General features: G+C 40.6%; 1 protein-coding gene across 1 annotated transcript; it reads left to right on the top strand.

Moving 5' to 3' along the window:
- The first annotated feature begins 11,838 nt into the window (after nucleotides 1-11,838).
- Nucleotides 11,839-14,674, top strand: LOC112639047. The gene is made up of 4 exons (XM_025411841.1): nucleotides 11,839-12,519; nucleotides 12,656-12,814; nucleotides 12,931-13,972; nucleotides 14,073-14,674. Exons 1-4 carry the CDS (start codon nucleotides 11,839-11,841, stop codon nucleotides 14,672-14,674), a joined length of 2,484 nt encoding a protein of 827 aa, XP_025267626.1.
- Nucleotides 14,675-14,899: the final 225 nt, after the last annotated feature.

Below are 14,899 nucleotides of genomic sequence, written 5' to 3'. Positions count from 1 at the left end.
ACAATTTTCGAAGAAGAATCTGAAACATCAGTCGTTCAATTTATAAGACATCAAGAATTCGACTTGAAAAAACTCGCACAAATTCGTTGAAGAGATTTCTCAAATCTCGAAAATTTTGTGCGAACTTAGTTGTAAAATGTGGTATAAGTTGGTGCATGTATAGGGAAGATCCTAATCACACTACAGTAAAATGTTTCGGAAATAGACTGTGTGAACATTTTGAATCATGGAAATGCATAGAAAAATTCGAAGAAGATGAGCATATGAATATGCTACGACATGACTGGGAAACGTTGAAGGTAAAAATATTTTTGTTGATGTGTAATAAATTTAAACCACTTAAAATTATTGTGTTTAATTTCAGAGTTTACGAGAATATATGAATGGCCGACAAGAGGATAAACTGATATGCGAATCCACAAACCTGCGCCAAAATATTGTTATAGTCTCACAGACTATAACCTATATATAATTAAAGTATTAGTGCATATATATAATTAAAGTATAAAGTAAGCGTCAGCATAAAATATTATTGGTAAATGCGACAGTGAACATTCACCTCATAGAATCGCTGTCTCAGCATACCACGCGCGAATTCGATAAAAAAATGGAAGTGCAACGAAGGATTTCGACATCGAATCACCTTCGCTTGCACTTTAACTTGACCGCACCATGACCCGTAAGGCCATGTTACTAAGCGGTCCCCTCTCAAAAACCCTCCCAAAACAAGGGTTTAAGTACGAACCACCGCAAGAATACGACGGACAGTCGAACAGTCGAAAACCAAGTGCAACTGCGGACCGACCTAAGTACGCCAGAACTTAGAATAATCACTGAGCCTACGCGGAATAGAGGCAAGGGTAGAAAAAAGGATTCAACTGAATAAGGACTTTAAGATAAGACAGGCTTGTATTAACGAATGGAAACTTGTATAATTATATTACATATTTTAGATATAATTATCTTAGATATTGCAAACTTCTATTTATATCGAACTATTTAATTTAATTTAATTTTTTATTAAATGTTTCTAAGATATTCATCCATCGAAAACAAAAATATGGTTACAATAACATTTCATTCTTTCCAATATATTACACTGTAATATTACTACAATGTTTCATTGCAAAAAACGAACAGCTTAACTTCATCACAATCTTATAACAATAACTCAGCAGAATTTCGCATTCGATTTGCAATATTGCAATGAAATTATTTTTCAATATATCCGTAACCTTATTGTGTTGTATGGGTATTTTCATTTGCTTACCACGTTTGCTACCACGTGTTGAAAAAATGAATTTTTCATCAGCCGGCCATATAAAAGTTTCCTCATATTCGAGGTATCTCAATATCAAGCGAAACTTGTATAAAATTCCCGATTGTAAATTTTCGATATAGTACATTACTTCATTGTTATAATTCATTTTAATATAATACATTGTTTGCCACTTTTCTGCTGCAACATCTTTGTACTCTAGTAAAAAGATCATCAGATTAATGTTTGAGATCCATGAAATGTTCATGCTATTTATGTTGACCCCGCTCAAAGTAATATTGTTTGGTTCCGAGTATATGTGAACGATCTTGCTTAAACTCTCGTTGTACAAATCACTGAAATTAATTGGATACACACGCACGTATATCGAGTAATCTTGTATTGGTAGCGATAAGTTAATTTTTGTGAAAAATCTGCCATCTGCCATACGTTTCGGCAAATTGATAAATTGTTTGCTCTTTTGTTGCGTGCCATTGACTAATGTAACTGACTTCCAATGCACTTCGTAGGTCACGCCCACGCAGTTCAATTTCATGGATGGCATTTAATGAACTACTGCTACAGTAGGCGTCAAAGCTAAAACACTTATGTTTTCTGGTGCATTAGGCCTGCCCAAATTAGTTTTTATTGATATCACATTCGAATCGAATGGATTTCTTGATAATTGATCAAAGTAAAAATTGCTTAAAGTAAGCTTCAACTTGTACTCTGTAAATGGTGTTAAGTTCTGAATCTCGTAATATCGCTCGCATGTCACATATCACAGCACATCGAATTTCTCAGACTTGTTGAGATTGTTGTATGGACAGCTTACGGAGATAGTATATATATAATAGTAGTTGGTAAATTATATTTTTTGCATCCACTCTTTACAACGGGTTCCGGAAGATTCACAACGATGCTATTTGCCGTTGCATTCACATTCTCAAAATTGTAAACTTTTTCGTCAGGTGTCAGGCATTTCATTGGAGGATATAGTTGTAAAGATTTATCAAAAGTGTATATTTTAAATATATATTTTGTGACGTGACACTTGGCGGTCCGTCACAAGGATCGAGAGATCTGACCGGTATTATATTTGGGCCCTCGTTCTCCCCTGATTTAGGGAGAGAGAGAGCGAATATTGGAGGCGAGGGTAGGCTCGCCTCCCCCTTTCTTTTTTTGCGTTAATTATTGTATTTAGAGTCATTATTGTATTTGCGTCAATTAGAGTAGATTTAAGCATGCGTGAGGGAGGACGTGACGAGATCTCATCCGGTGACTCGACCCGGCGAAGAGGACCAGATTAGAAGACGCGCGGGACGAGCGGAGGCGCCGATTATAAGGAGAATGCCGAGTTAAGTATCAGTATCAGCTGTATAAATTAAAACATCCACCTAAGCCTATCGCTGTCGCTCCTGTACATTCCCTTATGCCCAGCAGGTACGAGGAATAAGCACGGGGAAAGCCGGCCGATAATTAGAAGCGAACAACGGAACCTAGAAACGGAGTCAGCTCGGCCGAATTAAGTGCTACAGGACACCGATAAAGAAAAGGCGAGCGGCAGCCGGAAAAATCCTCCACCAGGCTGAGATTAAGAAGAGCCGAGAAAATCGGGACAAAGTAACATGGAAGCGACAGGCGTAAATGCGGCCCTGAAGGTCGCAAGAGAAGGTCGAGAGAGTCGATAAGAATTCGCGCCAATCCTGAGGGTTGCGGAAGCGCCACGGGTGGCCTAGATAAGAATTAATTGCCGGCGCGATTCCGAAGGGCCTCCCGCTCGTCACTGTTCGGCGGATCGCTGTACGAGAACGACGGTCCATATTGATCGAGATATTGATTTTCTGTGTGGATGCCGAGAGAGGCAAGGACATCAAGGAGTCACCAGTGAGACGAGCGTCGACCTTCTCAGGCCGTTTATCGTGAATTATCAGGTAGAATTAGCTCGAATAGAGTCCACGCCAGATTGCTGCCGTCGAAATCGCATTCTTCGAGATTACTCCGAATTTCGGTAATGACGGCAGTAGAATACGACGGCCGGCCGATACACTTTATTCGAGCTACGATAATATTAAGTGCCTTCTCTCCCCGTTAAAGCGCCGACAGTCAAATTTATTGTATTTTCTCGTGCGATTATTGTGCATGTAAAATTTTGTAGAAATTAGTTGGTCGTACAACGAACTCACACACGAAGGCGATCACGATATTTAATAGCCGGTATATGCGTTGCGGCATTGACTCGCGTATCCCCGCGACGTGAATCGTTCGACCTTTATTATAATTTATTGTTTACGCGTTTGAGATGTTATATTACCGTTAATTTTTCGTGCATATGTTCGATCGTCTATCCTGTATGATTATCTAGTCGTTTCATTCTTCCGTTATTACCGTAATTCAGTATATTTGCCTGATCGTCTCGCGTGTATAATCGATTTTACTAACATAGCGCTCGATGACTTTAACTACCCTCGCTATTTAACATTTTTCGGTTTATAACAGACGGATGTCATTATTAGAAGCATCATCGCGGTACTTATTATTAATAATTCCAGCGGAATTTGCAGTTGGCGAGGCCCTGTGACGTCTCGTTCGGCGCAACATTCCAAGAATTTCTTACGCCGTTTTTTTTTGCTTTCGCGTAACCCGTGATACCGCGGTGATCGCGCTCGAACGCCGGCCCGTCGCTGCCGGAAGATTTTGCTATAATCGATTGTAAATCATCTAGTAAAATTCACGCGAATCTGTCTCGTTACAAATTTATCCATTTGTTAAATATATTCTTCATTGTTATTCTAATCTCTTGCCTTATTTGCAGCCATCTGGTATTCTCGATCCTTCCTTGTTAATTATTAAACGGACCGCCCCCTCTGCCATTTTCGAGACGGGGCTAGCCGAGCGTCCGTCGCGATTAATTAAGTAGCGTTTTCCGTGTTTTTATCGTAATTATATCAAGATATTGAGTTACATTTTTTTTGAAGTGGTGCGGATTACCGCACCTGGCGCCCAAAAACTTTTGAAGATAAAATTGAATAAAGAATCGCGCCGAAGGTGTGCCGTGGGCCAATAACACCGGCCAGATATCAAAATCAGCCCTAATTAGTAAAAATTAACGGTCACAAATTGGCGCCCAACGTGGGGCCCATTAACAACAGGGCAAATAATAATTAAATTTTTTTTTTTTTTTTTCGTTGAAAATTCGTTGTCGCAAGTAACAAGGAACTCGAGAATAACAAGGTCACCGTTAATGTATTGAATTTTGAATGTTTCTAATATATCTTTGTGTTATATATTGAATATGTATTGCCTTTGTATTTGAGGGTCGCGAGCAAATAAGATTTGAAAATAACTGTCGATTGTGTTGAGATTTATAAAAGCGAAAATAATTTAAGCTATTATTCGGTCTTTTCGCTAGAAACTTCTAGATTATTATTAATTTAATTTAAAATATTTCTTTTGTTAAAATAATTTTTTTTCTTCTCTCTCTTTCTCTTTTTTTTTTTTTAAATAATTTTTTTGTTACTGCCTTATGAAGAGGCTATTATAATAATTAATAAAATGGTCATTAAAAATTAATAGAGTCGAAATCTTTACTTTTCTTTTGAGAATAATATTGAATATTTTAAAGATTCATTTCATGTAATTTAATTCTCACCGAATTTCACTAAATTTTCTTAATTTTAAAAATTAATATTGTATCTTTTCTTTTATTGCTGTAATTAAGAATCTAGCCTTGTTTTCGAGTATTTCTTTATGAAATTTATCTCAGCTGGAGATCTCTAAGAATATCTTTACTTGCGGGATTTCTTTTGTTAATTTGATAGAAATATTTGAATGTTCTCGACTTATGCTTGCGCACCCTCACAATTTTTTTTATATATTGGCGCACTTGTTGCTGCCTACTTTTATCATGCATTTTTATTATATGTGCTATTATATTATTGAATTTTGCATTATGGAATGATTGTTATTTGATTTTTTTTGTGCATTGATTACTGCCATTATTATTTCTTTGCAAATCTTTGTGTTAATCCTATTTCTTTCAGGAAATATTGCGCTATACCATTAAGCTTATTAATATTTTAATTGCCTCTAAAGAAATTGTTCGTGGAATTTCGGTGTGATTTAAGGCGGTTGGCTTGAAAGAATATTTTGACTGCTTAGAATTTCGGTTAGAGATTCAGAGTTTGTTTCGTGTACCGTTATTGTTTATATTTTCTTCGTATTTCGACCGTGCGGCTTGTTGGATATTTTTGAATTTGAGTAATCTGCGGTAGGTAGCTTCTCTCTGAGATCGATTCGTCCTGCCGTGAAATAAATATTTGTACCCCTGGGAAGTCCCTGCGCTCGAGTAAGACCAAACATTTTTTTTTTATATTCGGGTTCGCTGCCGTTAAGTAACGGCTTAATTTGAGTTTGAGATTTCATATTCGAAGTTTTCGATGAGTTTAGAAAACCCGAGCGATACCGAGTGGGTTCAAGAGCTGTCGACGGATCAGCTGAAGGGCGAATTAGAGAAACGCGGGCAGAGAACGGACGGATCCACCTCCGCATTAATGGATAGATTAGTTAAATACAGGATGCCTTGCAACCGGGGTGGGCTACGCCGCGAGCACTCGCCGAATTTGATCTCGCGGCCGATCAACGACCGGAGGGCGGGGCGGACGAGATGACCCGCGACCGATTGCAACCGCGACCCCCGCGAATAGAGCTACTCCCTCGTACTGAGAATCGACTACCCGGTAGGTCCACGTCTTCCGCGATGGACGTCTACCATATGATGATGCATTGGAATTTACAGTTTTCCGGCGCCAGAGGTAACGACGCGGAAACGTTCTTAACGAGAATAGAGGAGGGATGCGCTCTGATCACTGTTAGCGATGAGGAAGTTTTTAAATGCATTCTTTTCTTTTTATCGGGCATCGCGCTTTATTAGTATCGTAGCGAGTGTGATCAATGGAGAACTTGGCGAGATTTTGAGACCGCGTCACGCGCGAGATTCGGTAATCCGGATTTTCAATTCGCGTTACGAGACTAGATCATGAGACGCACACAGGGCGAACATGAGCCCATTGCTGATTTTATCACGTGTATTCGAGCTCTTTTCGATCGCTTGAGTCCGCCGTAGAGCTTAGACGAGCAATTAAATTACGCTCATCGTAATATGTTGCCGCGTTTACAGATTTCAGTGCGTCGTACCATTTATAATTTCGCTTCTTTGGAAGACGCAGCCACGCGGGTAGAACGGAGTTACGAGGCAATAGCTCAATATCGTGCCCCTCCGGGTCCGGAACAATCTATTTTCTCGGACAATCTATTTTAGCGTATCGATCGCCGAAAAAGTCCTCGAAGGGTCCTACCGCAATAGCTGCCGCCGGAATAGCCGGCGTGCAATCCGCGAAGAAGAAAAGGGCAGAAAAACGGAATAAAAGCGGGACCACCGGTGCTCAAACGGTCTCGGTGACGGCCGCTACACCCTCCGCTCCCGCGACTTCGAACAATTCAACCGCGACCTCGTCCGCGCGAAATGTAAAGTACTGGAATTGCGAGAAAACCGGCCATATTGTGCGCGAATGTTCTGAGTCTCGTCGTCAATATTGTTATCGATGCGGTAAAGCGAACGTCACCGTAAAAACGTGCCCTTCGTGTTCGGGAAACGAGACCGAGAGTCGTTAGGACGGGCCGTCGTGACTCTGAAGGCTGAAGGAGAGGCCCGCGATTCAAATTCTTCGCGAGATGATCTTGTCGTATAATATGGTCGATCCCGGAAATACGTTAAATCTACCGTCACTATACTATTGCACGATCGAAATAGAGGGAGAAATCCTTAAGAGCGCTTGTAGATTCAGGCTCCACGTGCACAATTCTCGGCGAAGAGGGCATAAAAACCGTTCGAAAATTAAATTGGCCTATCCGAAAGAGCATAACGAGAATTCGCACCGCCGACAGGCGAATAGCGAGAGCGAGCGAGGAAGTGGATATCGCGTTCTCTTTGAAAGGTCGTGCACATAGGATCTCGGCTTGTTTGCTGTCGAGTTTGACTGTTTCGTGTATAATCGATATGGTTTTTTTTTTTTTTTTTTTTTTTTTTACGTGAGTTTGGTGTGGTTAGGGTTAGGGTGTTTGCGCCAATAGGTGCAACCACAAGTGGCTATTTTATGGTATCGATGCGTCTCGACGAGTGGAACATCTTTGTTCCTCATGACCATATGTCGGAAACGCTTAGTTTTCGAGTTATTAGTCCTCAAAAATTGATTTTTTTACCATATCGGCTCCTATAACTTTTAAACTATCGGAGATGGGAGGTCGGACCATAGGACCTTTTTTGTAGGGCGTCTCGAGTCCTTTCAGAATCACTATGGTGTTTTTCCAAAATATGAATTTTTCGATATATTTTTATTTTTTTTTTTTTTAATTTTCGTTTTATCTCGGTGGGGATTGGTCCTAGAGACTCGGGACCAACGCCATTCGACGCAACTCGACTCTTTCCCACACTTTCCTCTATACGACGTTCCAGGACTTCGCGTTTTCGAGTTACAGCCGTTTGAAAAAAATTTTCGAGTTATGCATACAGGTCGACGCGAACACATTAGTAGAGTACATCCGTGAAGGTCTGGTCGAGATCCGACGGTTTTTAGATATTTCTCGAAGGGAAAAATTTTTCAGTCCCAGAAGGGTGTACGGGGTCGCGAAAATTCGTCAAAATTCAATCGATAGAGAATGGCGCGAAACGTGTTTTGGACACATAAATATTTGGTCAAATTTTGGAAATTTCAAAAATTAAAATTTTTTTTTAATTTAATTATTTGGATGCGTCTCGACGAGAAGATCAACTTTCGTCCTTAGGACCATATGTCGGAAACGCTTACTTTCCGAGGAAAAAATTCCAACATAATTCATTTTTAATTACATGGGTGTTTATAACTTTTAAACTGTCCCTGACAGCTGAGCCCCTCCCCCCGCCCATAACATTGCTACTCTCTATTACAAATGTAAAATATAAGTTGCATTCACAACTACAGGGATTCTGCGCTTCTCCCCGCTTATCACATTGCTACTCGCTATTACAAATGTAAAATATAAGTTGCATACACAACTACAATATTTGTCCACATAGAGTAGAGAAGACCCGCTCGTCTCTTCGATATGCAAAATGTGTAGTTGGCAAATTTGAAAGTGTCATAATTATAAAAATATATAATAATATAAAATAATTGCAGATTCAGCGACTTCGCCCCGATATTTTTCTCATCTACGTCTCTTCAGGGGGGTAAAGAGGGTTTCATAGAATTCTCATAAATGAGAATCTATATCTTGATAAATGCACCAAGTAAAATATATGCATATGCCTTATTTTCGTATAAATTTATCGCGTACAATTAATAAGAATTTTTAGGCATTACCATACGCTGTGGCTCGGAGACGTCAGTTTTCTTATCGTGTTGTTTAATATAAGATTAAACTATTTATGAAACGTTTATAAAAATAATAAATTATAATCATTGCTCCATTAAATTATAAATATAAGGATCACGTATGATATTTCATTTACTTGGCATTATTATGTAAATACAATTAAATTATATAAAAATAATGAGTAATTACTCCGAGCTAACAACTAAAAATTAAAGTATAAATGATTACAGTAATTTTAGAAAAATATTTATGAAAAACCGGAGTACCTATGACATTGCTAGTGGCTATTATAAAGGTAAAATATAAGTTGCATATACACAACAACCTGATATTTGTGCACATAGAGTATGCAATATGCGTACTTGGCAAATTTTAAAGAGCCATATTTATAAAAATAATATAAAAATATATAGTATATAAATAAATAATATAAAATATATAAAAAATATATAATAAATAAATATATAATAATAAAAAAATATAATATATATAAAATATATATAAAAATATAATATATAATGTATAATAAAAATAATATATAAGTATATAATATATAAATAAATAATATAAAATATATAAAAAATAGATGAAAAATATATAATCAATAAATTTAATAAATAAGTTGTCGTAATCAAAAATAAATTGTCACAATCGGAGGCATTGGAGAACTTGGTTATTTTTGCAATCGTGCCAAGCGACGCGGTTCATTATAGACAGGATCTTCCGACTCGTCACTATCGCTCGTTATGTTATATCTTCTCTTTCTTCTCTTTTTTTGTTTCGTCTCTCGCGTCTGTCTTTTTTTACGAGCCCTTTTCTGCCCGGATGTTGTCGGCGGGGCAATCGCTCTTATACGATCCGCCAAAGGCATATCGTCCAGGATCGATGTTGTTCCGATTCGTCTAGGTTGCCCTCCAGTTTGTCGAGTTTGGCGTCTGTCCAGCTCGCGACGCAAATACTGGACATTCAAATATCGCCCGTCTGGCAATTGTCTGTAAGTATTTGTTCTCACAACGCTCCATGTGTTTGACGATTTCGTGTGTTCCGCGGTCCACATGTTGGTAGGTACAACATGGAATGTTTCTTGCACCATTTCGCGAAGCAGTGGTACCATTTCGTCGATATGCCTACGGTTGAAGGTGCTCATCACGACCTGTGCGAGAGGTACTACAGGATGCGTAAAAAGATTGCGCGTCAATCTATCGGCTTCCACCGCATTCGCAACAATTAGCCTTCCGATGCGGTCGCGTGTTCTCCATTCGTCGACCGCTCGTTGGAATACCGCCAAGTCGAAAGGTCTTCTATTTCTTCGGAATTCTTACACGGCAAAGATGATGCTGTCGTTGTCGTCTTAGAAAAAGAAGCGATAGGCCCACGAAGCTAAACAAATGAGAAACTCGCAGGCGTCGTCGGTACGTACCACTCGAGTAATGTTGTAGACATGACGGATCGCTGTCATGTATCCAGTTTGGATGATATGTGAATACAAAGGAACATGGTTTTCTCGTTCATCTCCATTTGTCATCGCTGGAAGTAACAGCATCATGCCGTCCTCGATCGATCGCGCTTCCGTCACGTTAACAAATGTAACGCGCAAGAGGTGGTACGAGTACGAATGGTTAATTCCATGGGAGAAATAATTTAAGCGAAGTTCTGCGCGCATAGCTCGCATTATATCTTCGTGCGACGAGTAATTATCGTGGAGGAAGACGTCTCGTTGAATGTCGTCGACAATATTAAAGTCTTCGCCTATCGTGTCGGTGACGTAGCACTGCCAATTTGTGAATTTGACCAGCAGATTTTTATCCAACAATCTTCTCGTCGTTCTGTTGACGAAGAAGTCGGAGAAGATTTGTAAATCTCTCATTCTGTCGATAATATTATGTCGTCGGGAGTCCAATGTCACAACTTCCTCGATGCGCAATTCATAGTCGTGCTGTATGTAATGAACGATATAGGACAAAAGATTGTATAACCGCTGTCCTATATTGTTTCTGGCTTGTACGAGTTTTTGAATTTCCGAAAATCCTCGACATATCAGATACGCAGCTATGTCACCCGAGCTGGAGGGTCGTGCGAATTTCGCAGCGGAGTTATAAATTTGCATGAAGGTGACTGCATGTTCGTTCCATACTGGCGACAGATTGGCGACAAAGTGGCCATAGTCAGCCAGAAACCCTATGCGGTAGCGTGTAATTTTTTTGTTTCCGCCGAGGTGGATTGCACTTTCGAAGATATCCGATAAGGAACCGTTCGGGTGTTTGTTTAGTCGGACGAGAACCGGATTATTCGTAGGGCGCAGGTTGTCCGCCACGTGTATCTGTAAGATATCGAGATGCAGGTGCCACACGTTCACCGTGTTGTACAGATACAATCGAGCCAAATGTTTTTCCAATCTAAATCCATGCTCGCACGTATAAAAACGCACGGCATGGATGTCGCACTTTTCGCAGATGTCAATAGTGCGAAATATTCTGGTGACTCGTACGGCAAAATCTTCAAAGTCCTGCGCAAACACACGAAAACGTTGATTTAATTCGTATTTTATAAATGTCGCGCCATGGCGAGCTGTTGGAGTGTTGAGTGACATGTCTGTCGCAGCCGGGATGATAACAGTGTCGATGAAACTTCTACAACTGCGATGGAGTGGTGTTTCCTCGCCGCGAGGATGCCTCGCGCCTCTCAGCTCCGTAGGATGTCCTCTAGTTTGGAAAAGGACATAAAGCGGCTTGTTGTCTATGGTACCGAGTTGAAACTCGAACCAAGTCTGCGTCGGATCGATCCTATCGACAACGGTACGGAATGCCGGCTCTTGCAAATCGCCAAAATCTTGCCGGTGGTTTAAATACACTGTTAATTTTGTATTGACGCTGCGTAGTACACGCGGGCAGTTGTCGAAATTCATGAGCACCTTGCAGACAAACGGTTCCAGAGTCGTCGTGCACACCAGTATGGAATCGATGTTGCTTTTAAATATTTCCGCCTCTTGGTCGCCCGTCACGGTAAACACCGTCGGATCGAGCCGATCCAACGCGTGGTGGGATGGTGTCGATACGTGGGACGGTGTCGATAAACACGTATCGTCGTCGCTTTCCGCTCTCGAGGACGGTGAGGAGGAGGGCGACGGTAGCGGTGGTGCTGGCGATGGTGGCGCCTGCACGTCCTGCATGTCGTCGACGCTGACCGGCGATAGCGCCGGTGATGGTGGTTGCGGCAACATTTGCAGTCTCTTACGACGACGACGTACTGTGTACGACGGCCTTGTGCGAAGTACCGGCGACGGCGGCGGTGGTGGTGGTGGTGGCTGCGTCATTTTAATCAGTCGGACAGAGCAGGGTTTTATTTCAATCGGTTCTGTCTCCTCGACCGAGCTCTGTCCCGAGGAGAGCGGTCTCCTGAGGCCGCGATATCGAGGCTGCCAAGGAGAATCGTCGTCCAACGACGACGACGACTACGACGATAACGACGGTGATATAACTTTGTCGGACGCTTCAGGAATATGGAGGAGTCCTTCATCGTTGCTCGATTCCTCTTCAGTACGTATGACTATGACTGTAGTCCACAGTGGCGGCGGCGGTATGTCTTGGGTTGTCGCACCCTCGGAGCGGGACCTGGTTTCCGAAGCCTGGTCCGGTAAATTAGTGTTAAAAGTGTTAAAATCATCAATCGGTTTTGATGAATCTATCTCTACGGATGAGATAGTATGGGTAACGGCACAAGAAGGAGATTGTCTTCCCGAAGATGTTAAAGTGAATAGTACTCGTGTAACTAAGTCAGGACTTAGAATTGCCTGGATCAAATGTCCAATAGAATCAGCGGTTAAGATCTCAAAGAAAGGCAAAATTAAGGTAGGATGGACAATTGCGAAAACGGAATTACTCCAAGCTCGTCCGCTACAGTGTTTCCGCTGTTGGGGAATAGGTCATGTCAAAGATAAATGTAAATCGGAGAGACTATAAATCACATTGTTTCCGATGTGGGAAGGTAGGACATCAGGCCAAGACCTGCGGAAACAAACCGTGTTGCATAATATGTGCCGAGCTGAAAATGGACAGTAATCACAGAATAGGCTCATCCATGTGTAAAGGTGTTACTGTTCGTAAATCAGTTACTAATACTAATATCAAGGAGACAACGAACAATGTACATATATACAAAGATGACGATACAGATGGAGATATATACAATGAGAATAAAAAATCGGAAAGGAGGTCCGAAAATAATGCAGAAATGGATCTGGAATGATTCGTTTTATTCAGACAAATTTAAATCACTGCAGAGGTGCACATGATCTGCACAATATAAAGAGTCTAAAAATAGGTATAAGTATTATTGCGGAACCATACCTAATTCCTGATGACTATACATGGGCCAGCAGCATAGATGGAAAGGCTGCAATCCATTGGAGTAGGGAACACCTACACAATGCGGGCATCATAAAAAGATCTGGTAGACACTCTGTAACTGTGCAATGGCCATCTTTTTGTGTAACGGCATGTTATATCTCGCCTAATTGCACTAATGAGGACTATGATGAGCTGATTGATGAGCTTGGTGAGGTAACAAACGATGACAACGTAAACCACATTATAGGTAGAGATTTCAATAGTAAAGCATACCTGTGGGGCAGTAATAGCACCGATCATAGAGGTGAATTATTAATCAGATGGGCAGCGAGTAAAGGCGTAAATCTACTCAATAAAAGGAAAGAATCCACTTGCATTCGACCTCAAGTCTCATCAGTAGTGGACCTCACATGGGTTAGTGACAGGCTACATCCTAGAATACAAAATTGGCATATAATGGACGAATGTACGTTATCAGATCATGTGTATATCAGCTTTAATCTGAATAAATCTACTAGTACTAATAATATCGTGAAGAAAAAGTACATAAAGTGGGCAGTTAAAAAGCTAGTTGAAGATATGTACAATGAGGTGATGGAATGGCTATGTACAGGTGAGATAAACCTAAACGCAGACAATGCAGCAAATTGGTTAAATGACACTATAACAGATGCATGCGAAGCTGCTATGCCACACATTAAACCCCATCATAAAAGTAGTATGTATTGGTGGAGTGATGATATAGCGCTGGCATGTCATACCTGCAACAGAGAGCGTAGAAAATGGCAGAAAGGAAAAAGAAAGAAATCGATAGAAGAGTTAATAATACTAGAGGACAGGTACAGAGAAGCAAAAAAAAAAGTTAACTTTGATGATAAAAAAAGCAAAGACAAAGGCATGGGAGGACCTCATCCGGGATTTAAATCGGGACCCTTGGGGCCTCCCATACCGTCTAGTATTAAATAAATTAAGAAGATCTGAACCGGTACTAACTGAAATACTGAAAGAAAAAATATTACAGGACACGATCTGTAACTTGTTTTCACATGATCCAGATTGGAAGGAAGGATCAGAAGAAACACATGGTGTCTGGAGCGGAAATGACTCTATAAATGAGAGCGAAATCTTAGGCATACTGAGAAAAGCCAAGACAAATAAGGCACCAGGCATAGACGGAATCAAAGCGATACTGCTAAGAAAGATCCCCAAGATAATGCTCAAAAAGATGACAGAAGTTTTCAACATCTGTCTGGAAGCTGGAGTGTTTCCTGATATCAGGAAAAAGGCGTTATTAGTCCTGATCCCGAAAGGCACATTGGATATGCGAGCTCCTAAAGTCCGCCCCATCTGTCTTTTGAGCGAGTTAGGGAAGGTCTTTGAAAAAGTGATAGTGGGACGATTGAATGCTTGGATGGACTCACACCCTGAATCGCAATTGTCATCTAGACAATATGGCTTTCGGAAACAGACATCGACATGTGATGCACTCTCACAAGTACAACATTTTATTACAGAAGCCCTTAACAGCAGGGAAGTTGCAGTTGGCATTAGCCTGGACATACATAATGCCTTTAATTCCATACGTTGGAAAGAAATTAGAAAGGCTATAATAGAAAAAGGATTCCCACATTATATTTGTAAAATAATTAATAGCTAGTTAAATAATAGGTTTATCGAATACCCGACTAATGACGGCACTACTAAGATGAGACAAATGACTGCTGGCGTACCTCAAGGATCGGTCCTGGGACCGGTTTTATGGAATATAACATATGACTGGGTTCTCAGGACCCCCTTGGAAGAAAATTGTACAGTCATTGGGTACGCTGATGACACTATCATCCTAACTAAGTCAACAGAGATACAAGAAGCAATTTGTATA

Source organism: Camponotus floridanus, unplaced genomic scaffold, assembly GCF_003227725.1.
Source record: "Camponotus floridanus strain SB8 unplaced genomic scaffold, Cflo_v7.5 scaffold437, whole genome shotgun sequence".
In the NCBI taxonomy this organism is placed as follows: domain Eukaryota; kingdom Metazoa; phylum Arthropoda; class Insecta; order Hymenoptera; family Formicidae; genus Camponotus; species Camponotus floridanus.
This window is presented reverse-complemented; position numbering and strand designations above follow the sequence as displayed.